The sequence below is a fragment of the Hypanus sabinus genome, chromosome 7 (genome assembly GCF_030144855.1).
Source record: "Hypanus sabinus isolate sHypSab1 chromosome 7, sHypSab1.hap1, whole genome shotgun sequence".
In the NCBI taxonomy this organism is placed as follows: Eukaryota; Metazoa; Chordata; class Chondrichthyes; order Myliobatiformes; family Dasyatidae; genus Hypanus; species Hypanus sabinus.
Genome location: NC_082712.1, coordinates 40,468,309 through 40,493,002, shown reverse-complemented (window position 1 = coordinate 40,493,002; position 24,694 = coordinate 40,468,309). Strand labels below are relative to the sequence as shown.

The window sequence follows — 24,694 nt, the reverse complement described above, 5'->3', positions numbered from 1 at the left end:
CTTTATATCTATTGATCTGCCCTTCATCAGCCTCTGGGGCAAAGTGTTACAGAGATTCACAACTCTGTTAGAGAAGAAATTTCTCCACTGCTCAGTTTTAAATTGGCCCCTGAGTCTGTAACTATGTCTAGCTATTTATAACTATGCCACTACTAACAACTGGCTGATTGTTGCAGCGTAGTCTCAGAAACACAAATACGTTTGTATGTGATTAGATATCTTGTAGAGGTAACCTATATAGAGGGTTGAGAATTGGTTAGAAAACCTGAAGTACTTCCTGTTCTTTGAAAAGTGCCATGGGTGACAGACTCCTGTCGGGCAGTTGCCTGATTTGCATTGTGGAGTGTTAGTCTGGATTGTGTGCTTAGGTCTTCAAACCAGTGTTTGAATTCACAGATCCCTGACTTGTAGGATAGTTGCCACTTATCCAAACGTAATGATGAAAGAGCACTTGTTGGTGGATATTTTCTTACATATATATAATTGGTAGAAAATACAAACCCTATTTCCATAAAAGTTGGGATATTTTCCAAAATGCAATAAAAACAAAAATCTGTGATGTGTTAATTCATGTGAACCTTTATTTAACTGACAAAAGTACAAAGAAAAGATTTTCAATAGTTTTACTGACCCAACTTGATTTTATTTTGTAAATATACACAAATTTAGAATTTGATGGCTGCAACACACTCAACAAAAGTTGGGACAGAGTTAAAATAAGATTGAAAAGTGCACAGAATATTCAAGTAACACCGGTTTGGAAGACTCCACACTAAGCAGGCTAATTGGTAGCAGGTGAGGTATCATGACTGCGTATAAAAGTAGCATCCATCAAAGGCTCAGTCTTTGCAAGCAAGGATGGGTTGTGGCTCACCCCTTTGTGCCAAAATTCATGAGAGAATTGTTAGTTCAAAAGGAACATTTCCCAATGCAAGATTGCAGAGAATTTAGGTCTTTCAACATCCACAGTATATAATATTGTGAAAAGATTCAGAGAATTCAGAGACATCTCAGTGCGTAAAGGGCAAGGTCGGAAACCATTGTTGAATGCGCGTGGTCTTTGAGCCCTCAGGCTGCACTGCCTAAGAAACTGTCATGACACGAAGCTTGGCGGCCGTGTTAGCTGTGAGGAGGACGCTAAGAGGATGCAGGATAGGTTAGGTGAGTGGGCAAATTCATGGCAGATACAATTTAATGTGGATAAATGTGAGGTTATCCACTTTGGTTGCAAGAACAGGAAAACAGATTATTATCTGAACAGTGGCCGATTAGGAAAAGGGGAGAAGCAATGAGACCTGGGTGTCATTGTACACCAGTCATTGAAGGTGGGCATGCAGGTACAGCAGGCGGTGAAAAAGCCAAATGGTATGTTGGCATTCATAGCAAAATGATTTGAGTACAGTAGTAGGGAGGTTCTACTGCAGTTGTACAAGGCCTTGGTGAGACTGCACCTAGAATATTGTGTGCAGCTTTGGCCCCCTAATCTGAGGAAAGACATTCTTGCCATAGAGGGAGTACAGAGAAGGTTCACCAATTTGATTCCTGGGATGGCAGAACTTTCATATGAAGAAAGACTGGATCGTCTAGGCTTATACTCACTGGAATTTAGAAGATTGAGGGGGGATCTTTTTGAAACATATAAAATTCTAAAGGGATTGGACAGGCTAGATGCAGGAAGATTGTTTCCGATGTTGGGGAAGTCCAGAACGAGGGGTCACAGTTTAAGGATAAAGGGGAAGCCTTTTAGGACCGAGATGAGGAAAAACTTCTTCACACAGAGAGTGGTGAATCTGTGGAATTCTCTGCCACAGGAAACAGTTGAGGCCAGTCCATTGGCTATATTTAAGAGGAAGTTAGATATGGCCCTTGTGGCTAAAGGGATCAGGGGGTATGGAGAGAAAGCAGGTACAGGGTTTTGAGTTGGATGATCAGCCATGATCATACTGAATGGTGGTGCAGGCTCGAAAGGCCGAATGGCCTACTCCTGCACCTATTTTCTATGTGCTACTGTGACAATTATAGCCACCTGGGCTCAGAAAACCATTGTCACTTAACACAGTCGGTGGCTGCATCCAGAAATGCAACTTGAAATTATTATGCAAGGAGGAAGCCACACATCAACTCTATGCAGAAACGCCGGCGAGTTCTCTGGGCCCGAGCTCATCTCAGATGGACTGAAAGACTGTGGAACCGTGTGCTGTAGTCAGATGAGTCCACATTTCAGCTAGTTTTCGGAAAAAACGGGTGTCGAGTTCTCCATGCCAAAGATGAAAATGACCATCCTGATTGTTATCAGTGAAAGGTGCAAAAGCCAGCATCTGTGATGGTATGGGGGTGCATCAGTGCTTACGGCATGGGTGAGTTGCATGTATGTGAAGGTACCATTGACTCTGAGGCGTATATTAGGATTTTAGAGACATGTTGTCATCAAGGCGACGTCTCTTCCTGGGACATCCATGCTTATTTCAGCAGGACGATGCCAGACCACATTCTGTACAGGCTACAACAGCGTGGCTTTGTAGACTTGGAGTGCGTGTGCTTGACTGGCTTACTGCCAGTCCAGATCTATCTCCTATTGAAAATGTATGGCGCATCATGAAGAGGAGAATCAGACAACGGAGACCACGGACTGTTGAGCAGCTGAAGTCTTATATCAAGCAAGAATGGACGAAATTTCCAATTGCAAATCTACTACAATTAGTATCCTCAGTTCCAAAACGATCAAAAAGTGTTATTAAAAGGAAAGGTGATGTAACACAATGGTAAACATGCCTCTGTCCCAACTTTTGTTAAGTGTGTTGCAGCCATCAAATTCTAAATTTGTGTATATTTACAAAATACAATTACGTTGGTCAGCAAAACTATTGAAAATCTTTTCTTTGTACTTTTGTCAGTTAATTAAAGGTTCACGTGAATTAACATATCACTGATTTTTATTTTTATTGCATTTTGGAAAATATCCCAACTTTTCTGGAAATGGGGTTTGTACATTACATCCAGTAAAGTGGCCAAATGTTTAATACTGTTTTAATTATTGATGTCTTTTCAGAATTGCTTAGAATTATGTGAAGGGTTAGTTGATGCTAAATTCAATATACAATGGATTCCGGTTAATTGGGACACATCAGGACCAGAACATTTTGGCCCAGTTTAGTGCCTACCCCATTAGCTGAAGATTTATGGAAGTAGTAAAAAAGACGACTACCATTCATCTGAGTAACAAATTATGCATTTAAATGAAACATGTAACAAATTAGAACACTACTAGTACTACTAGTGGTTGTCTGTTGTTTCCAATGCTGACAGAAACCCTGTGTGGAAGAGTTTTTAAAACGGAAAAGCCATTACATGGGCAATTCCACTCTCTTGGACTTTGGAGTCTGGATAAAGTGGTGTGAGTAGACATTACAACTGGGGTCTTCCCTGGTTGTAGTGAATGGCCATTATTTCTGTGTCTCGTCATGCCCTTGGCTCTCCACGGAGTTTTGCAGAACTGCCTTCCTGGCTCACTATAGATTTCATCCACCCAGTCCGCCAGATCTGACTTTGCATGCAGGATAGGCATGTGCCTATCTCACTGGGATATGAAATCTGTTAGCTATCCTTATCTGGTTTAGCCTGCCTGTTGAATACTGTGTTGCAGCTGTTACATGCAAACAGCTACTTGGAGCCATGGGTGAGAGCTGAGTATCTGATGGGGACCCAAGGTAATATTTAAGATAATTGTCAATACTTTCAAATTCTTCATAGTTCCTGACTTCTTGTAGTGAGGCCATTTCATTTTCACTCCCAGCTGTTTCTGGCATCTCCAAGTCTGAATGCGTGAAACTGTTTTGAATTGTCTTGCTGCTTATTTCTCACCAACTATTAGTGACAAAAATCACTTTTTTGAACACAAACGCTCATGTAACTGACGTTATTTAACTTGCAAGTGACTGATGCTAGTTAGAAAATGTTATGCATGTATCCGGCCCCAATTAAGTGAAATAGTGCCCCAAATAAATTAAGGGAATACTGGCTATTTTCTCAATTTGTTTTTCTTTAAGAGTTGTCCCAAACAAGCCCCAATTAACCAATGGTTCAATTAACTGGAGTCTACTGTGTATAATATAAATAAGAAAAACACTTTGGGAACTTGAATAACCATGCATTGTTTATACTCTGTAATAGTTTGTTTAGCATGATAGACTTGTAAATTAATGTAAATCTACATCCTTTTGTCCAGATCCACATATATGGGCGATATTCTCAGGAACCAATAAAAACATTCTCCCGATTTAATGATACAGCATACTGTGGCACATATAGAGATGATGGAAAGCTGCTTGTTGCAGGCTGCGAGGATGGGATTGTTCGTCTTTTTGATGTTGATGGGCGTGCAGCACTTAGACAGTACAGTGGACATACAAAGTAAGTTCTTTCGTAAGATTAGACTTGATAGAAATAGTTAAGAGTGTGCCCAAGAATTATCTGTGATAAGTACTTGTTAATAAACTTCTTTCTTCCTGTCTGTTTCATAAAGGCATTATTTTGAAGCTGCTGTGTTCGCATGTCTGTGGCTTCTGATGAGACTCAAAGCCAGGAGATAGAACAAAGCCAGAACTAAAATAAACATTTATTCAGTAAAACCACACAACTACAAAAATCTCAAAACTCCACAGTACAGTCCAAGTATGACTATTTAAGTACCGAACAACATTCAAGATGTTGATACACACAGCGTCCAATCAGTGAAAGTCAGCCTGAGAGTGATTGTCATCTGACCAAAAGGCACTGGTTGTTTCAGCTTGCTGTAACACCTCCCTGTTGAAGATGATTACCTGTAGGATTTTAGCCAAGGGTTGAATTGGAATGGAACTAGCTTATGCTGGTGATCAGTCTCTTAGTGGCTGCCTGCAGTCACTTTCTTGTCGCATTGTTGCTTGCGGCTGTGCTTGTGCTGGTGGTTGGTTTGGTCAGGGCAAGTCAAACCTTTCCAGGAGGAGATGAAGGTCCACCTCTTGTGTTTAATGATCTGCTTGATCAACTTGTTGTGCCTTTGGGAACATGTAGTTGCAACTAGTTGATGTGGCTATGCCAGTGATGACTTTCTTCAATAACTTCGTAGAGCACTTTCCCCATTCCTTTGACAATCTGACTTGGTACTTAGGGGTCTTGCCCATTGCAATACTATCTGGCCCACATTGCACCTCAGGGCTTGAATGACTTCATCCATTGACCAAGGTTTGTGTGACTGCTTTGTGCACCTATCCATCTGCTGTCTCAAATGTGGCAGCATTGCATCCAATACTGCAGTTTTCTTTCCAAAAGTGCTTTAGCAGGATACTTGTCTCGAGGCCTGGATGCAGTATAATTTGATGTGTCATCAGGAAATAATCCGGGCCGATGTTCTTACCACTCCCCCCCCCCCCCCTCCCCCCCCCCCCGATTTCTGAAGTGACTGTTTGAAATTATCCACAAACCTGTCTGCTTGGTCATTGGACTGTGGATGATATGGGGGTGAGTGGATGTGGATAATTATGCTGTTCTGGCAGAATGCAGCAAACAGCTGTGAACTGAATTGAGTGCCGTTGTCAGAAACAAGCATTTCTGGCATTTCAAAGTGGCTAATGATCTGCAGTACCTGATGAATGGTAACCTCTGTCATTGCTGACTTCATAGAAAATACTTCTGCCCATTTGGAATAGGCATCAATCAGGACAGTGTAGATTGGGCCAACAAAGTCAATATGCATTCAACTCCAAGGTGTGGTAGTGTGAGGCCATGGTTGTGGATCAGCTCGACTTGGATTCTTTGCTACCGTAGAGCACTGAGTACACTGCTTGCATACGGATGTGATATCTTCATCCCTGCCACCTGGCCATTGTACAAAGCTTCTTGCCACGGCTTTCATTCAGTTGATACCTAGGTGAATGCAATGGAATTGTTTCACTAGTTTTGGTTGATGTGTTTGTGGAATCACTATTCTGTCTCCAAACATTATGCAGGAGTCCACAGTTGAGAGCAATGTATGACATGGATAAAAGGGTGTACCCTTACATCTTCCTCAACCTGGACTGTTTGGTCATCTGTCAACGAGGTGTCTGGAGGTACACTGAAGAAGACAATCTGCTGCTGGTTCTCTCTGGTCTTGTCAACCATGATCAGACCTTCAGCAGCATCCAATACAACCAGGTTGACTTAGCAATCAGTTGGAGTTGCAGCCCTGACTGAATCTCAGTTGTCAGTAACCTACTGATTCAAAAGTCCAGAGAGAGCATTTGCCTGACCAAGTTCCTGGGTTGACGTGTACTTAATTTCAAAATCATAAGATAATGGCATCATTGCCCTTTATAATGGTTAGCTGTATACACCAGGATGTCTGCCTTAGACCCGAAGATGGAAGAGCATGGCTTGTGATCAGTTAGGAAAGTGAAGCATCTGCCGTAAAGCATCTTGTGGAATTTCTTCACAGCAAAAATGATTCCCAAGACATCCTTCTTGACTTTTACATAGTTCCTTGCTGCTGCATGCATGATGGCTTTCTTGGAACTATCAGGGAAGATGTGGGATATGACAGCTCCCACCCTGTAGTTGGATGCATCCATCACAACAATGATGGGCAGCTTGGGGTTGAAATGCATCAAGAGAAGGTCAATGACAGCATGCTTCACCTGATCAAAAGCCTCTTGTCAATTTTCGGACCATTTCCACGCGGTGCCCTTGTCAAACAGGACATTGAGTGGCTCCCTCAGCCAGTGTATTGCTGGGAGAAATGCTGACTAGCAGTAGATCGTGCTCAAAAATTATCATAAAGTGCTGACATCTGGTAGTGGAGGCATCCTTAAAATAGCAGTGATGTTTTCAGGATCTGGGGCGATAACTGCTCATCTATGAATCCCAGATACTTGATTGAAGACATCAGGAGGGTACCTTTTTCCTCCCGAAGTTGCAATCCAAAGTCTTGTTGTTTGTTCAAAGCATTATCCAGGTGTTGACGTAGTTCTGTCTGATTCATACCCATCAAATGATGTTGTTGAAGTATGTGGCAACACTGACATTATCTCTCAGCGTGGTGCCCATAAGCTGTTGCAAAGTTGCAGGAGCTGCTTTTACCTTGAAAGACAGATGGAGGAAGGAAAACAATCTCTTGTGTATTGCAATGGTGAGAATCTCCTCTGAAGGCAAACCCCGTCAAGAGCAAGTTCATTCTGGTACTGGTAAAAATGGCGGAGCTAGGATTTTTGCTCTACATTCCAGCAATTTGGGTGGGCATGTAGACCTGAGAAGGTGAGGAGTCTTTTCTTGTTCCCCTTTGGGTCATCTCTTTCATAATAGGGAGACTTTCAATTTGTATTAGGGAGAATACCTCAAGAGGAGTGCCCTCTTTTGTAAACTTTTAAGATATTTCCTTTTCCAAGGATAAACAGAACAATCCTAGAACATAGAACAATACAGCACAGTACAGGCCCTTCGGCCCACAATATTGTGCTGACCCTTAAACCCTGCCTCCCATATAACCCCCGCCTTAAATTCCTCCATATACCTGTCTAGTAGTCTCTAAAATTTCACTAGTGTATCTGCCTCCACCACTGACTCAGGCAGTGCAGTCCATGCACCAACCACTCTGAGTAAAAAAAACCTTCCTCTAATATCCCCCTTGAACTTCCCACCCCTTCCTTTAAAGCCATGTCCTCTTGTATTGCGCCATGGTGCCCTGGGGAAGAGATGCTGGCTGTACACTCTGTCTATGCCTCTTAATATCTTGTATGCCTCTATCATGTCTCCTCTCATCCTCCTCCTCTCCAGAGAGTAAAGTCCTAACTCTGTTAATCTCTGATCATAATGTATACTCTCTAAACCAGGCAGCATTCTGGTAAATCTCCTCTATACCCTTTCCAATGCTTCCACATCCTTCCTATAGTGAGGCGACCAGAACTGGACACAGTACTCCAAGTGTGGCCTAACCAGAGTTTTATAGCTGTATCATTACCCCGCGACTTTTAAACTCTATCCCTTTACTTATGAAAGCTAACACTCCATAAGCTTAACTACCTTATCTACCTGTGAGGCAACTTTCAGGGATCTGTGGGCATGTACCCACAGATCCTGCTGCTCCTCCACGTTACCAAGTATCCTGTCATGTACTTTGTACTCTGCCTTGGAGTTTGTCCTTCCAAAGTGTACCACTTCACACTTATCTGGGTTGAACTCCATCTGCCACTTCTCAGCCCACTTCTGCATCCTATCAATGTCTCTCTGCAATCTTCGACAATCCTCAGCACTATCCACAACACCACCAACTTTTGTGTTGTCTGCAAACTTGCCAACCCACCCTTCTAGCCTCACATCCAGGTCATTAATAGAAATCACGAAAAGTAGAGGTCCCAGAACAGATCCTTGAGGGACACCACTAGTCACAACCCTCCAATCCGAATGTACTCCCTCCACCACGACTCTCTGCTTTCTGCAGGCAAGCCAATTCTGAATCCACCTGGCCAAACTTCCCTGGATCCTATGCCTTCTGACTTTCTGAATAAGCCTACCGTGTGGTACTTTATCAAGTGCCTTACTGAAATCCATGTAGATCACATCCGCTGCACTACCCTCATCTATATGCCTGTTCACCACCTCAACAAACTCTATCAGGCTTGTTAGACATGATCTGCCCTTCACAAAGCCATGGTGACTGTCCCTGATCAGACCATGATTCTCTAAATGCCCATAGATCCTATCTCTAAGAATCTTTTCCAACAGCCTTCCCATGCTTTCCAATACTTACAGCATTTCCGTGATTATTTGTTCTCTTGAATTCAATGTAGTTACTGTCCTTCAAACAACAGCCCATCTCTGCATTTATGCTGCTTCTGTTCATGGAACACCCTCCTGCGGATTGAAAATTGATACGAGTGGTAGATGGCCAGAATTGTAGGTAAACTCTCCCATACAGGTTTTGGTTGAAATGTTTTACACCCCAAACTGGACTCAAGGCCTCTCTGTCAATCTGTTCATAATTTTTCTCTGCAGCGGTAAGTGAATGTGATGCAAAGGCTACGAGGCATTTACGTCCATCACTCATAACATGACCGTACCTATACCATAAGCCAAGGCGTTCCAGGCAAGCTTCATTGGATGATGTGGATCATAAAGTGCGAGTACTGTCTGCTTTCACCATTTCCTTTGCCTTTTGGAAATCCTCACTCTGTTTTGTCCATTGCCATTTCTTCTGATCTGCAATCATGAGTTCAAGGGGTGGAGCACAGTATCCAGTTTTGGCAGAAACCTGTTCTAGTAATCGGCAAATCCTTAAAAAGTTGGCAAAAGTGACATTTCCTTTGGCCTTGGGGCATCCACTACTGCTTGCATTTTCTCAGCACACTGATGTAATAGTTGTGTGTTAATGGTGTGACCACAGTAAGTGATGCTTGGTTTAAGGAATTCACACTTGTTGCATTCTGCTCTGAGCCTGTAATCTGCTAATCTTTTTAAACCTATCCAGGGATTTTGGAGATATTCTTTCTCATCCTCATTGGTAACACTGAGTGAGCAGCCTTGCAGCCACCTGGTCCATAGCTTTCTGCCAGAGTACAAGTGCAGATACTACCAGAAATGAGCCTATTATAGTGATAAAGCCCTTTGTGTGTTTATGGTGAGAAACACTTTGGACTCATCTTCCATCTCCATCTGTAGGCAAACCTCAGCTACGTCCACTTTACTGAAGTGTTTCCCTCTAGAAAAGCTTGCAAGTATATGCTCTATCATGGGCAGAGGATATTGATCTACTTTCAGTACAGGATTGATGGTGATCTTAAAATCACCACAGATCCTGACAGACCCATTCTTCATGTCTCAGCTACTGGGATCACTGGTGTTGTCCATGGTTCTGCTCAAGCTTAAAAAGAATTCCGTCGGCTTCCATGCAGTCTGGCTCACTGGTTATTTCATCATGGATGGTAGAAGGAACTAGATGGGTTTTGTAAAACGGGTATTTCTTTTTCATTTAACACTTTTATCCTTGATATGTTTGAATTTTCCAATGCCGTCCTTGAACACTGCTGTGGCATCATCCTATACCTTTCTTAATTTGCTTTCAGTTGACTGTATTCCAAGGGATGTGACATGCAAATAGTGAATGGACCAATCAAATTGTAGTTGTATCAGCTAATCACAGTCCCACAATACTGGCCCTTCTGTTTATACCACTGCGCAGTGCATTTAGTATGTCTGACATGTTCTTTGTGTCTTACTTTCTTGCATTTTCTGCAAGTGTTGCCTTTAAACCTACATTTGTCTGGTGTATGTGAGCCCCTGCCGCAATGGTAACACAACTTGTTCTACCAGACAGGTTTCTGTTTGGATGATGCACTTTTGTTCAGGCTCACTTTCATTCCTGACTGCAATGAAATTGCGTCTAGCTGCTGCTTCCCATTGGTATCAAAGCGGTTTCAACAGCTCCTTTAAATGTAAGTTGTGTTTCAGTTAGCAGCTGTTTTTGAATGCTTGGTTGTAAGATTCCATAAACAAAACTACCTTCAGCGCATCATTAAGCCCGTCACTGAACTGATAATGCTCGGGCAGTTTCTTCAATTCAGCCGCATAAGCTGAACTGGACTCTCCTTCCTCTGATTCTGCTTATGGAAACTGAAGTGTTCTACAATCAACAATGGTTTTGTTTCTAAATGTTCTTGCATTGCATTCACGATATCAGCAAATCTCATTCAGCTGGTTTGGTTGGAGCAGTTAAGCTTCTAAGCAAACTGCTTTTCCACCTATTTCAATCAGCAACACTGGCACTCGTATTTCATTGACTATTTCATTTGCTTCAAGATACTGCTCAGTTTGTTCAGTATACATCATCCAGCTATCTTGTACAATTAACACATCTATCTTTATGATGTAGCCAGCCATAGCTACTTTTTAAAATAAATTAGTATTTTCACCTTGTACTCTCTGCTTAAGAACCCAAAGCTTGTTAATTTTGTCCATTTCTGCCTGTTTTTTTAACCTTGAAAGTCCCACTCCACTTCCGAAGAAAAGTGTGCTGCGCTTTGTTGTTTAACTTGAACTTCTCTCTCTTCCCTCCCTTCCAAAGAAAAACATGCTGCACGTCAACAGGTAGTTATTTGTCTTAGAATCTTCCCTGTCACCACGGTTATATTTTGTAACTCTAGAAACTAATCAAAGAAAAACACATGAGCCAGTAGACTGTATCGTGTCTACTGTAGTTTTTCTTTTAGTAAGGTGCTTTCAAATGGTATGGTGGAGTAATAATATATGCCACTCACATACTGCTCACGTATAACACAATGAATTATGTAAATAAAGAATGCTTAATCAAACAATATATTTATAATGCTGAAATGTTAAATACACTACAGGTACCACTATGACTTCTGAAGGCATCGAGGTTAAGAGGTTAACTGATATGATTGAATACTTATTTAAGACAATGATAGGAATGTAAAAGGTTCAATTTTAAGAAATCTTGGAACCCAAAGAGAATGATTTGGCCTGTTGTGTCTCTGCAAGCCCCTTGCTGTAGCAATTCAAAATTTTGCACTTCTTTACACTTTTTTGCATTTTTCACACTTTTTACTTCAAATATTTATCGACAATCATCTGAAGGCTGTAGTTCACAATGTGCACTGATGGTTACATATTAACCTATGCCCTGCAAATTCGGAGCAAGAACCTTCCCATCCGTTCTCTATCACGGCTGATCATATGCTGACCCATTTTCTTACCTGGTTCCCATATCCTCAATTTTGGATATTATGGAAATCATCAGTGTTCAAAAAAAGAAGAAATTAGCTACATGTATTTTAAAATGAGCTTCTGGGCTATCGCTTTGTTCCAAATGTTGTTTTGAGTTCCTATTGTTAGCAAAATTGAAAAGACAAATTAAAATAATAATTTTATTTCCCTTTTGATAATTTATTAAGTTTTCATATTTTAGAAAATATGAAGAGATGTGACTTGAAGGTGATGAATATTCTTAAAATTCAGAATTGATGTGCTTGTTTTTAAAATAGAAGATCAATTCAGTCTACACTTTTTTTTTGCCAGAGCGGTTCAAGTCACTGCATTCTTATCTGACAAAAAACGTTTAATGTCTGGATCAGACGATTACTCTGTCCGTCTCTGGGACATTCCAACTGCAGTGGAACTTCACACCTTTGCAGAACATACTGATTATGTACGATGTGGTTGCACTAGCAATTTGAATACAGATCTCTTTGTTACAGGTATGTACTGTTACAGATAGCTAATTGACACCGTAATAATCTAACAGTTAACATATTGTTGACGTAATTGTATGGGAAAAGACCAAAAGAGAAGTCACAGCTTGATGCAGACACAAGCAGGCACAAAATCAACAGTCTATCTAACTGGTATCATGCTTTTTTTGTGCTGAATCAAAAGATTGTTATTTTTCTTTATTTACAGGTTCATATGATCATACTGTGAAGGTGTTTGATGCCCGAATGGATCAAAGCGTAATGACAATGGAACATGGGCAGCCAGTAGAGAGTGTGTTGCTTTTTCCATCAGGTGGACTTCTTGTATCAGCAGGTTAATGTCCTTTGATTGTTTGGAAATAGTGATTTGGATCATTCGGGTTTGTAGTTAACTGTGCTGTTAAAAGAATCATTTAGGACTCTTGAATTCAGGGTTTTTGACTGAAAACATTGACAATTACAATCCCTCGCTGTAGATGTTTCTCGGACTGCTGAGTTCCTCCGGCAGATTGTTTAGTGAAGGAGCCTACTGGTTTATTTTGAATTGACAGTTATTTGTGTCTTTTCTTTCCTGGCCTTACCTTGGCAATGGATCAACTTATTGATACAGATATGTCACAATGTGATTTGTAACCTTCATAGAGCACCCAGAGACTATCAAATTGATACCAAAGCATAGGCACAAATCTCAACATCCTGTCTTGGATTAGCCATTATGCAATGCCAAGTGGCTCTTAACTGCCTCCTTCAGTTACTGCCAACAAAGGTTACATTGTGTGAATGAATGGAGAAAGCAGTTTGGTTTAATTAATGTAAATTATTCTAATTGAGTGCTCTTGCCTTTGTAAAGGTGGTCGATCTGTTAAAGTCTGGGACCTGTTAAAGGGAGGTCAGTTGTTGGCTTCTTTACGAAACCACCACAAGACTGTCACTTGTTTGTGTTTAAACAGTTCAGGGCAGAGGCTGCTCTCGGGTTCCCTTGATAGGTAAGAAATTGCACTTATATATTTGAAATTGAACCAACAATTATTCTTCTCAGTTCAAAATTTTTTAAAATATGGATTTAGCCTTGGGCAACTGGAATTTTGCCATTTGTAAACATAAAAGATCTTGACCCATGACTATGATTAAGAGGTTTTGCTGAAATAAATGGGCATTTCTTGTTTGTTACAAATGCTGTAACTGGAATGTATAAAAAGTGATGGGGCAGGGTGTCCAGCTATCCACCTTTGATATTTCATAAGGCCATAAGATATAGGAGCAGCTTTAGGCCATTTGGCCCATTGAGCCTGTTCCCCATTTCCATAAGACAGAGGAGCAGAATTAAACCATCTGGCCCATCGAGACTGCTCCGCCATTTAATCATGGCTGATCTTTTTTTTCTCCTCCTCAACCCCAATTCCCAGCCTTCTCCCTGTAACCTTTGATGCCAAGAACCTATTAATCTCTGCCTTAAATACACCCAACGCACTGGCCTCCACAGCTGCAAGTGGCAACAAATTCACCACCCTTTGGCTAAAGAAATTTCTCCATGTCTCTGTTTTGAAAGGGCACCTATCTGTCCTGAGGCTGTGCCCTCTTGTCCTCTCCCACCATGGGAAACATCCTTTCCACATCTACTCTCTCTAGGCCTTTCAACATTCGAAAGGTTTCAATGAGATCCCCACTCATCCCTCTGAATTCCAATGAGTACAGAGCCAGAGCCATCAAACATTCCTCGTATGATAACCCTTTCATTCCTGGAATCATCCTTGTGAACCTCCTCTGGACCCTCTCCAATGCCAGTGCATCTTTTGTAAGATGAGGGGCCCAAAACTGTTCACAATACTCAAGGTGAGGCCTCACCAGTGCCTTATAAAGCCTCAGCATCACATCCTTGCTCTTGTATGGGAGACCTCTTGAATTGAATGTTAAGATGGCATTTGCTCTCCTCACCACAGTTTCAACCTGTAAGTTAACCTTCAAGGTATTCTGCACAAGGACTTCCAAGTCTCTCTGCATCTCAGATTTTTGAATTTTCTCCCTGTTTAGAAAATGATTGGTATATTTATTTCTACTGCTGAAGTGCATGACCATGCATTTTCCAACATTGTATTTCATTTGCTATTTTCTTGCCCATTCTCCTAATCTGTCTAAGTCCTTCGGCATCCTACCTGTTTCCGCAACACGACCTGCCCCTCCACCAATCTTCATATCATCTGCAAGTTTGGTAACAAAGCCATCTATTCCATCATTTAAATCATTTATATGCAGCATAAAATGAAGTGGTCTCAACACTGACCCCTATGGAACGCCACTAGTTACTGACAGCCAATCAAAAAGGGATCCTTTTATTCCCACTCGCTTCCTCCTACCAATCAGCCAATGCTCTAACCATGTTAGAAACTTTCCTGTAATACCACGGGCTCTTTACTTGGTAAGCAGCCTCATGTGTGGTACCTTGTCAAAGGCTTTCTGAAAGTCCAAATATACAATATCCACTGCATCCCCTTTATCTATCCTACTTGTAATCTCCTCAAAGAATTCCAACAGGTTCGTCAGGCAGAATTTTCCCTGAAGGAAACCATGCTGACTTTGTACTACCTTGTCCTGTATCACCAAGTACTCTATCGCCTCATCCTTAACAATTGACTCCAACTTCTTCCAACCACTGAGGTCAGGCTAACTGGTCTGTTATTTCCTTTCTGTTGCCTTCATCCTTTTTTAAAGAGTGGGGTGACATTTGCAATTTTCCAGTCCTCAGGCACCATGCCAGAGCCCAATGATTTCTGGAAGATCATTTCTAATACCACCACAATCTCTAATGCTGCCTCTTTCAGAAACCTAGGATGCAGTTCATCTGGTCCAGGTGACTTATGTACCTTTAGATCTTTCAGCTTTTTGAGCACCTTCTCTCTTGTAATAGTAACTGCACCCACTTCTCTTCCTTCACACACTACAACATCAGGCATACTGTTAGTATCCTTCACAATACTGATGCAAAATACTCATTTAGTTCATCAGCCATCTCCGAGTCTTCCATTATTGTTCCTCCGGCCTCATTTTCTAACAGTCCTATATCCACTAATTTTTCTTTTATTTTTAACATACTTGAAAAAACTATCCATTTTGATATTATTTGCTAGCTTGCTTTCATATTTCATCTTTTCACATAATTATTTTTTAGTTGCTCTCTGTAGGTTTTTAAAAACTTCCCAATCCTCTATCTTCCCACTAATTTTAACTTTGTTGTATGTCCTTTCTTTTGCTTTTACAATGGCTTTGACTTCCTTTGTCAGCCATAGTTGTACTATTTTACCATTAGAGTATTTCTTCATTTTTGGAATACATGTGTCCTGCACCTTCCTCATTTTTCCCAGAAACACACGCCATTGCTGCTCTGCTGACATCCCTGCCAGAAGCTCCTTCAGCCAACTCCTCTCTCATACCACTGCAACTTCCTTTACTCCACTGAAATACTGCCATGTCAGATTTTATTTCCTCCCTATCAAATTTCAAGTTGAACTCAATCATTTTGTGATCACTGGTTCCTAAGGGTTCTTTTACCCAATCCAGTGTAACTGATCCCCTTGTAGGCTGAATGACAAACTGCTCTAGGCAGTTAGGCATTCAACAAACTCACTCTCTTGAGATCCATTGCCAACCTGATTTTCCCAATCGACCTGCATGTTAAGATCTCCCATGACTACCATAACATTGCCTTTTTGACTTCCCTTTTCTATTTCCTGTTGTAACCTGTGGTCCACCTCCCAGCCACTGTTGGGAGGCCTATATATAACTGTCATTAACGTCCTTTTACCCTTGCAGTTTCTTAACTCAACCCACAAGGACTCAACATCTTCCAATCCTATGTCACATCTTTCTATTGATTTGATGCCATTCTTTACCATAGAGCCACGCCACCCCTCTGTCTACCTTCCTCATTCCTGATCTATTTCCCTCTCAGCCCCAGTCTCCTGCTCTTCATGCCCTGACTAATGATGAAACTATCAGCCTCTGCCTTAAATATACCCAAAGATTTGTCCTTTACAGCAACAAATCCAATGGCATTCCAGTCCCAAGGGCTGCCACACTCGGTATTTTGAAGGTAATTATTGATCTGAGACTTGGCAAATGGCCAGTGGCACATGACTCACCTCCTCACCCCTGAAACCTTTACAAATCAGGAATGAGATGGATGATCCTATACTTACCTCTGAGTGTGATTGTAATATAGACTTGCTATCGTTCAAGGCACAGCAGTCTGTTTGGCACTCTGTCAATCATCTTAAACTTTCACTCTGCCTGTTTTTTTAGTAGCTAAAGTCTGTTCCATTTGCCAAATGTGCTGCAGTTTCTAATCCTATATTTCTAACTATCTTTTCTAATCTCTGCACTGAGAAGGACAAAGTCAGCAGGTCTTATTATACTTGTGTATATATGATACAAGTTGTACACTATTGACTTGGAAGTAATTTGTCGTCTTCATCACTAGATCTCAGTCATACAACTCTATTCAGCAACAATGTGGTAGTACCTTAATCTGAAGAATTGCTGCCATTCAGGAATGTGGCTTACTAGCACATTTTCAGGTGCAGCTTAGAGGAAATGATAAATGCTTATTTAAGTAGTAAACCCAAATCCTGTAAGTGAAATTTATAAAACCATCATGAGGAAGAGAGAAATAACTGGAGCATTTACTTATGCAGATATTATAATGTGCAATGCCTACCAGAATCAATGATACAAATCAAACCTCTTAACAGTTTTTAAAATGGAGGGGTGTGTTTTTTGTTAAAAAAGAAAACAGTCTGAGAATGTCCTTTTGTTGGAACTGTTGGAATAATTTTGGATGTCAGTGTCGTCTTGACCAAATTCTGTAGTTCTACAGTAAAGTTCTAATTTTATGATTAAACAATTCTCCATATGTTCAATGTTTTGCATTTACATCTGTACTACCATATGGTGGTTTTCTTTGATGTTACATTTTTTGGTGAGTTTACTTATTTTTGAACTTCTAGGCATGTCAAAATATACAGTACATCGACATACAAAGTAGTACACACTTTGAATTATGCAGCATCCATTCTGAGTTTAGCATTAGCGGTGAGTATAAGATTTTGTTCTGCTATGATATTTTGTTTCTTCTCCAGGCATTTACAGAATGACTTGAAATTTTTATAATTTGTGTAAAACACTTGAATGTTTGAATAGTAATATATTTAGTTGCACTGGACATAGAGCAGTAGAGTACAGGAAAAGGCTGGTTGGCCCACCATGTCTGTGCAAACTATGATATCAGTCTCATTAATCACATCTGCCTGCACATGATCTGTATTTCTGTATTTCCTGCCTGTTGATATCTGTCTAAAATGTCTCTTAAGTGTCACTATTGTATCTGCTTTTACCACCTCCCCTGAGCTTCTTAAGTACAGTTGCAAGAGAGTTTGTGAACCCATTGCAATTACCTGGTTTTCTGCATTAATTACTTATAAAATGTGGTCTGATCTTCATCTAAATCACAATGATCGACAAACACAGTCTGTCCAAACTATTAACACACAAGCAATTGTACTTCTTGTATGCATATATGAGTGTCTGGGGTAATGCTTTCTACAAAAGCTATTTAGAGTCAGGTGTTCCAATCAATGAGATGAGATTGAGTGTAGAGACACACAAAGTCAGGTTACTGACAGAGCATGCTCTTTTCAAGAAAGATCTGTTCATGTGCAGTATGCCTTGATCAAAACAAATTTCAGAGGACCTTAGAAGAATTGTAGAGAACGTGAAAAGGCAACAAAAGCATATCTAAGGACCTGAGTGCTCTAAGAGGAAGTGTCCACAAATGGAGTAAATTCAGTACTGTTGCTACTGTCCCTAGGAGTGGGTTCCCTACACCAAGATCACAACCAATTTTATACTCAACTTGCCAACACACCATGGATACTACAGTGGCATGCAAAAGTTTGGGCACCCCTGCTCAAAATTTCTGTTACTGTGAATAACTAGGTGAGTAAAAGATGAACTGATTTCCAAAAGGCATAAAGTTAAAGATGACACATTTCTTTAATATTTTAAGCAAGAAAACTTTTTTTTATTAATGTCTCTTACAGTTTCAAAATAACAAAAAAGGAAAAGGGACCTGTAGGAAAATTTTGGGCACCCTGCATGGCAGAACTTAGTAACACCCCCTTTGGCAAGAATCACAGTTAGTAAACGCTTTTTGTAGCCAGCTAAGAGTCTTTCAATTGTTTGGGGGATTTTCACCCATTCTTCCTTGCAAAAGGCTTCTAGTTCTGTGAGATTCTTGGGCCGTCTTGCACGCACTGCTCTTTTGAGGTCTATCCACAGATTCTCAATGTTCAGGTCGGGACTATGCGGGCCATGGCAAAACCTTCAGCTTGTGCCTCTTGAGGTAGTCCATTGTGGATGTTTAGGATCATTATCCTGTTGTAGAAGCCATCCTCTTTTCATCTTCAGCTTTTTTTTTTCACAGACGGTGTAATGTTTGCTTCCAGAATTTGTTGGTATTTAATTGAATTCATTCTTCCCTCTACCAGTAAATGCAGTAAATGTTCCCCGTGGCACTGGCTGCAACACAATTGCAAAGCATGATTGATTCCGCCCCCCCCCCCCCCCCCGTGCTTAAGAGTTGCAGAGGGTTTTTTTCCATTAAATTCTACACCCTTTTTTCTCCAAGCATACCTTTGCTCATTGAGGCCAAAAAGTTCTATTTTTACTTCATCAGTCCACAAGGCTTGTTTCCAAAATGCATCAGGCTTGTTTAGATGTACCTTTGAATATTTTGAATAGAACTTTTTGGCTGCAATGAGAAAAGGTATGTTTGGAGACAAAAGGGTGCAGAATTTCATGAAAAGAACCCCTCTCCAACTGTTAAGCATGGGGGTGGATCGATCAGGCTTGTGTTGCAGCCAATGGCATGGGGAACATTTCACTGGTAGAAGGAAGAATGAATTCAATTAAATACCAGCAAATTCTGGAAGCAAACATCACACCGTCTTAAAAAAAAAGAGAAACAAGCTGAAGATGAAAAGAGGATGGCTTCTACAACAGGATAATGAACCCAAACACACCTCAAAATCCACAATGGACTACCTCAAGAGGTGCAAGCTGAAGGTTTTGCCATGGCCCTCACAGTCCCCTGACCTGAACATCATCGAGAATCTGTGGATAGACCTCAAAAGAGCAGTATGTGCAAGACGGCCCAAGAATCTCACAGAATTGGAAGCCTTTTACGAGGAAGAATGGGCGAAAATCCCCCCAAACAAGAATCGAAAGACTCTTAGCTAGCTACAAAAGGTGTTTACAAGCTGCGATTCTTGCCAAAAGGGATGTTACTAAGTACTGCCATGCAGGGTGCCCAAACTTTTTCTTCGGGCCCTTTTCCTTTTTTGTTATTTTGAATCTGTAAAAGATGGAAATAAAAAAGTAATCTTGCTTAAAATAAAGCAATGCATCATCTTTAACTTTATTCCTTTTGGAAATCAGGTCATCTTTTACTTAGCTATTCACAGTAAAGGAAATTTTGAACAGGTGTGCCCAAACTTTTGCATGTCACTATGTGACTTTAACTTCTGGGCCAACCTTCCACGAGGGACCTTGTAAAGCCACATAGATAACATTCATTGCTCTACCCTCAATCATCCTCAACACTTCAAAAAATACTTAGCTTGTGAAGTGGTATCTTTCCTGCACAAATCCCTGCTGGCTACCTTTATTATGTTCACGCGTTTCCAAATGTGTGTCAATCCTATCCCTAGAAATCTTCAATGAAACCAGATTTCTTTCGTAGTAGTAGCACAGCTGTGATTGGTTCTGTTTCTGATTATTACCTGTCCTTGGTTTCTCAAGTATTTTATAGTAGTGGGTGCTGCTTGGTAATCTGGATCTCTAACCCCAGAAGGTTTCTGAACTTACTATGTCAGTTTGTACGTTCTGCTTAATGAAAAGCTTGTATTTTAAATAGCAAACTTTGGTTGCTCAACTCTTTGCAATTTATTTTATATATTATTTTTAGCCTGAAGATGAAGCCATTGTTGTTGGAATGACAAATAGTGTCTTGAGTGTTCAACATCGGAAACAGAATGTAAAGAAGCACAAAGTGGTTGATGCAAAAGCGAGAAGGGGACCTTCTTACAGATATTTCATTAAAGGAAAAGATTACATGCCAGAAAAGGTGAGCGATAGTGAGATGTTAATATTTAGTTTAATTTTAATGAGGTTCCATATGTGTATTTCAACTACTGACCTATAATGCAGGTCCACATGACAGAGTTGTATGAGAATACACACAAAATGTAGGAGGATCTCTGGTCAGGCAGTGTCTGTGGAGGGAAATCAACACAATGTTTTAGGCAGAGACCCTTCATCAGGGCTGGAAAGGAAAGGGTCAAATATTAGAATAAAAAGGGGGGTGAGGGGAGGAACACAAGTTGTCAGGAAATAGGTGAGACGAGGTGAAGTGGAAGGTAGGTAGGGGAGGACTGATGAAAGGAAATGATTTGAGAAGCTAGGAAGTGGTAGGTGGAAGAGGCAAAGAGCTGAAAAGGAGGAATCGTATTGGTCAAGATGATGCTAAGCTGCAGTCTCTGAAGTCATGGCTCAGACATAGTTGTTTTCTGAGTTTGTAAGGATGGTTTTGGGGACAGAGTGGAATTTAGGACAGGAATGTGGGGGAGTTGGAGGCCAGGTTAGGGTTTAGGAACAGGGATGGGGGATGAGTTAGAGGTCAGGGTGGGTTCTAGACTTCTGCTTCGCGTTCGAAGGCCAGTGATGGTGGATATGATGAAGGACATCCATGAATGTTGCGCTGGCAAGCGCTGTGGATAAGGGTTAAAGAGGACTGGTGGCCCCCACCCTCCCAATCTCAAGATCAGACGTCCAGTTGAGCAGGTGTCCCAAGGGCCGGTCCCCACCCCCATTTTCCCCAGGTATGTGAGTTGGCCAGTTCGGAGTTTAAAGCCTGGAGTTCCAGATCCTGTCATCGGCTAGTGGTTGATAATGAAGATCAAAGCCCGAAGGTCAGTTGGTGAAGCTCAGTGGCTGTAATCCTGGGTCCAAAAGTCTGAAGGGAGGCCCATTGTCTGCGAGTCACTGTGTCCACTGGAGGCTAGAACACCGGGGGGGGAGGGGAGAGAAGGTGCTGCGTCATCGAGCACTCTGTCTGCTGCATCAGCCAGGAATCTCCATTATGTTAAGTGAATTCTGTTTATTAGCCAAGTTGATTGATGCAAAACCTATTGGAAATGGTAACAATTCGAATTAAATCTCTACGAATAATATTACAATCATTAAGGACTCATAATGAAGCCCATTTATATGTCAAATTGTCTTAAATTGCCATCATAACCACTTTCAAACGCTATTTTTACTCATGCGACTCTTTTTAAGTTCCAGTTGTTCTTATTGTACTTCATATGTTTATCTTATAACAGTAGATCCATGTTGAACAAAATGTAATTATTCTGGATTCTATTTAAATAGGCTTTTTGTAATATTTGTCTTATATTTTTAACTATTTAAAAATTACATTTAATGGTGAAAAGCACAGTCTGGAAATTGATCACTTTCTAAAAATTAAATACTATGTTTTTAACTAGAACAAATTTATGTTTACATTCTTTCCCCATTCAAGGATGACTTTTTGGTCAACAGGCCTATGCGGCAGCACCTAAGCAAATATGACAGGCTATTGAAGTCTTTCCAGGTGTCCCTTGCACTTGATGCTGTATTGAAGGTAAAAGCTCACCTTGATTGTTCAATACACATGGAGAAATTTGTCCTTGAGATGATTGTGCTGATTTAAGGACTGCACATGCACATGAATGAGGGTTTGAGAAACCAGCTGACTGGATAGGGATGGATTTTTCAGCTGCTGGCATCTCTTGCTGGTTGGGGAATGGGGCATTTGCAAGTGCATCCATGTGTCCGCCATCACTAAGCCACAACAGTTGGGTGCTGGGGCAAGCTGAACAGGGGTGGGAACGTTGGGCTGACTCACTGGCTCACTTACCGTGTCAGCAAGGACAGCTTTTGGGAGCTCTTCATGTGCTTGTTCATTTTCTTGTCACAGCTATTTGTGTGGTCCTCCCACAAACTGTTTATGTTCATTAACAGATTGGGAACAGTTTAGGTTATGAACATTTCTCAGGAATAGAACTCTTGTAAGCTGGGAACTGCCTGTATGTTGCTTCTGGTGTTCCTTGTTTTGAAATGAACCAGTGTTTAATTTTTTTGTAGTACATTACACATTTTAGGTAAGAGAATTAGATTTTTGATGTTCAGATTGTCTTTCTAAAGTATATTTTCTTGAAGTAGGGTTTTGCCAAGAGCAGTGTCAGTGTTATTAATAAGTAAATGTTTGTAATGGGGGGTGGGGGAAGGAAGGAAGGAAATATTTTTTAAAAATTAAATTGTATTTTTATTACGAAATTGTAGATTTTTATTAATTTTATCAATGAATGAACTATCATTTTGATGATGATCCCTCAAAAAATCTGGAGCAGGTATTCTATTTGAAGCTTGCAGAGTAGCGCAGTTAGAGAGTTGGCAACTAACATACATACGTACAGTTGCAAGAAAAAGTTTGTGAACCCTTTTCTGTTTCCTGGTTTACTGCATTAATTACTCATAAAATATGGTCTGTTCTTCATCCAAGTCACAATAGTAGACAAACACAATCTGTCTAAAGTAATAACACACTAACAGTTGTACTTTTCATGTCTTTATTGAACACAATGTTTACTCACTCACAGTCCAGCTGGAAAAAGTATGTAAACTCTTGTACTTAACTAGTAGAACCTTCTTTAGCAGCAATAACCTCCAACAAATGTTTCCTGTAGCTGCTGATCAGATTTGCACAATGGTGAGGAGGAATTTTTAGATCATTCCTTCATGCAAAAGTGTTTCAGTTCATCAATATTTCTGAGATACCTTGTATGAACAGCCCACTTCAGGTCATGCCACAAGTTTTTTGCTATTATCCTTGGGTTCTTTTTCACCTCTTTCAGCATTGCACATTGTGTTCTTGTTGTGAACTTTGCAGGGCACCCACTTGTAGGGAGAGTAGCAACAGTACTGAATTTCCTCTATTTATGGACAGTTTCCTCTTACTGTGGCCTGATGAACACTTGGGTCTTTAGAAATGTTTTTGTAGCCTTTACATGCATCTCCACAAAGTTGGTTTGATCAAAGCATAGTGCAAGTAAACAGATCTTTCTTGAGAAGAGCAGGCTCTGTTAGTAACCTGACTTTGTGTGTGTTTTTTTGAATATAGGCCTCCAATCTCATCTCATTGATTGGAATGCCTGACTCCAAATAGCTTTTGAAGACTGCTTTACCCCAGAGGCTCTCATACTTTTTTGAACCTAGTCTGTGATTGTTTAAATGGTGTACTCAGTATTGATGAGAAGTACAGTTGTTTGGAGATTGTCTATTATTGTGACTTGGATGAAGATCAGACCACATTTTATGAGTAATTTATGTAGAAAAACAAAGGGTTCACAAATTTTTTCTTGCAACTGTATACTGAGAATACTATCTGCAGCTTTTTTGCTTTTTGTGCTTCATGTGCTTCACAGGGCAAGTTCATGTAACTTTGAGGATATTCAAACTAATACCAACTCATAATCAAGCTAATGGTAATATAACTTCTAACCAAAAAACACTTTGTAAGAAATGCTTTTGAGTTCACCGTTTTAGTGTATTTATACTGTGCTTAATATACGGTTGAAATCCTGCACTGTTCTGAACTGACTGTTATTTTGCAGTCGCATGTCAGGATAAAGACCCCAGAAGTTACAGTTGGTGTAATGCAAGAGCTTAAACGCAGAGGGACACTTCAAAATGCACTGGCAGGACGAAATGAGAAGCAACTTGCTGTCATACTTGACTTTCTTATCAGGTAATGAATATTAATGGTTGAAAGTGCTATTCACAGAATAATGTAGCATTGTTAAAAGTGCCAGCAACAAAGTGAATTGTTGCTACCTGTTCAGCATGACTGCAGAAGTAAATTCACAAAAATGGTCCCTCTTGGTCCTGGACTTGGTGAGTGATGAAGTCCTGTATGTCAATCTGCTTTCTTGCATTGGAGGCAGTTTTTTTTTTCTTGAGATTTCCAGCAATGTGCTAGAAAATTGTTCTACACTATGTCATACCTCGTGTACGATCAAAAAACCCATTAAGTTTGTTGCACATTTGAGAACTTTGGAATTTGGAAGGTGGATGTAATTTCAATTATTTAAGTTGAATGTTTTTTAATAAGATTGTTTAGATCTTCTAAATATATTTTATATCAACATTAACAGTTTTTAAATGCTTCTGAATACCAGGTACATTTAAAACCACATTAATTGCTTCACAAATTTTGACAGATGGCAAAGCTCCAACTGTAACCTTGGCTTCTGATAAAACTCATCAAGGCCATTGTGAAGCCTTGGTACCACCACTTGAAACTACGTGTTGCTTGGCCCACT

General features: G+C 40.5%; 1 protein-coding gene across 6 annotated transcripts in view; it reads left to right on the top strand.

Annotated features, from left to right (window-relative positions):
- Positions 1-24,694, top strand: part of utp15 (UTP15 small subunit processome component) — a 46,048-nt gene that overhangs the window by 11,072 nt on the left and 10,282 nt on the right. For all 6 annotated transcript variants that reach the window (XM_059974570.1, XM_059974569.1, XM_059974567.1 and 3 more), the window contains 8 exons: positions 4,226-4,410; positions 12,046-12,224; positions 12,427-12,552; positions 13,069-13,204; positions 17,219-17,303; positions 20,236-20,394; positions 21,853-21,954; positions 23,987-24,120. In XM_059974570.1, the coding sequence (XP_059830553.1) occupies positions 4,226-4,410; positions 12,046-12,224; positions 12,427-12,552; positions 13,069-13,204; positions 17,219-17,303; positions 20,236-20,394; positions 21,853-21,954; positions 23,987-24,120 (1,106 nt within the window). The remainder of the gene's footprint in view (positions 1-4,225; positions 4,411-12,045; positions 12,225-12,426; positions 12,553-13,068; positions 13,205-17,218; positions 17,304-20,235; positions 20,395-21,852; positions 21,955-23,986; positions 24,121-24,694) is intronic.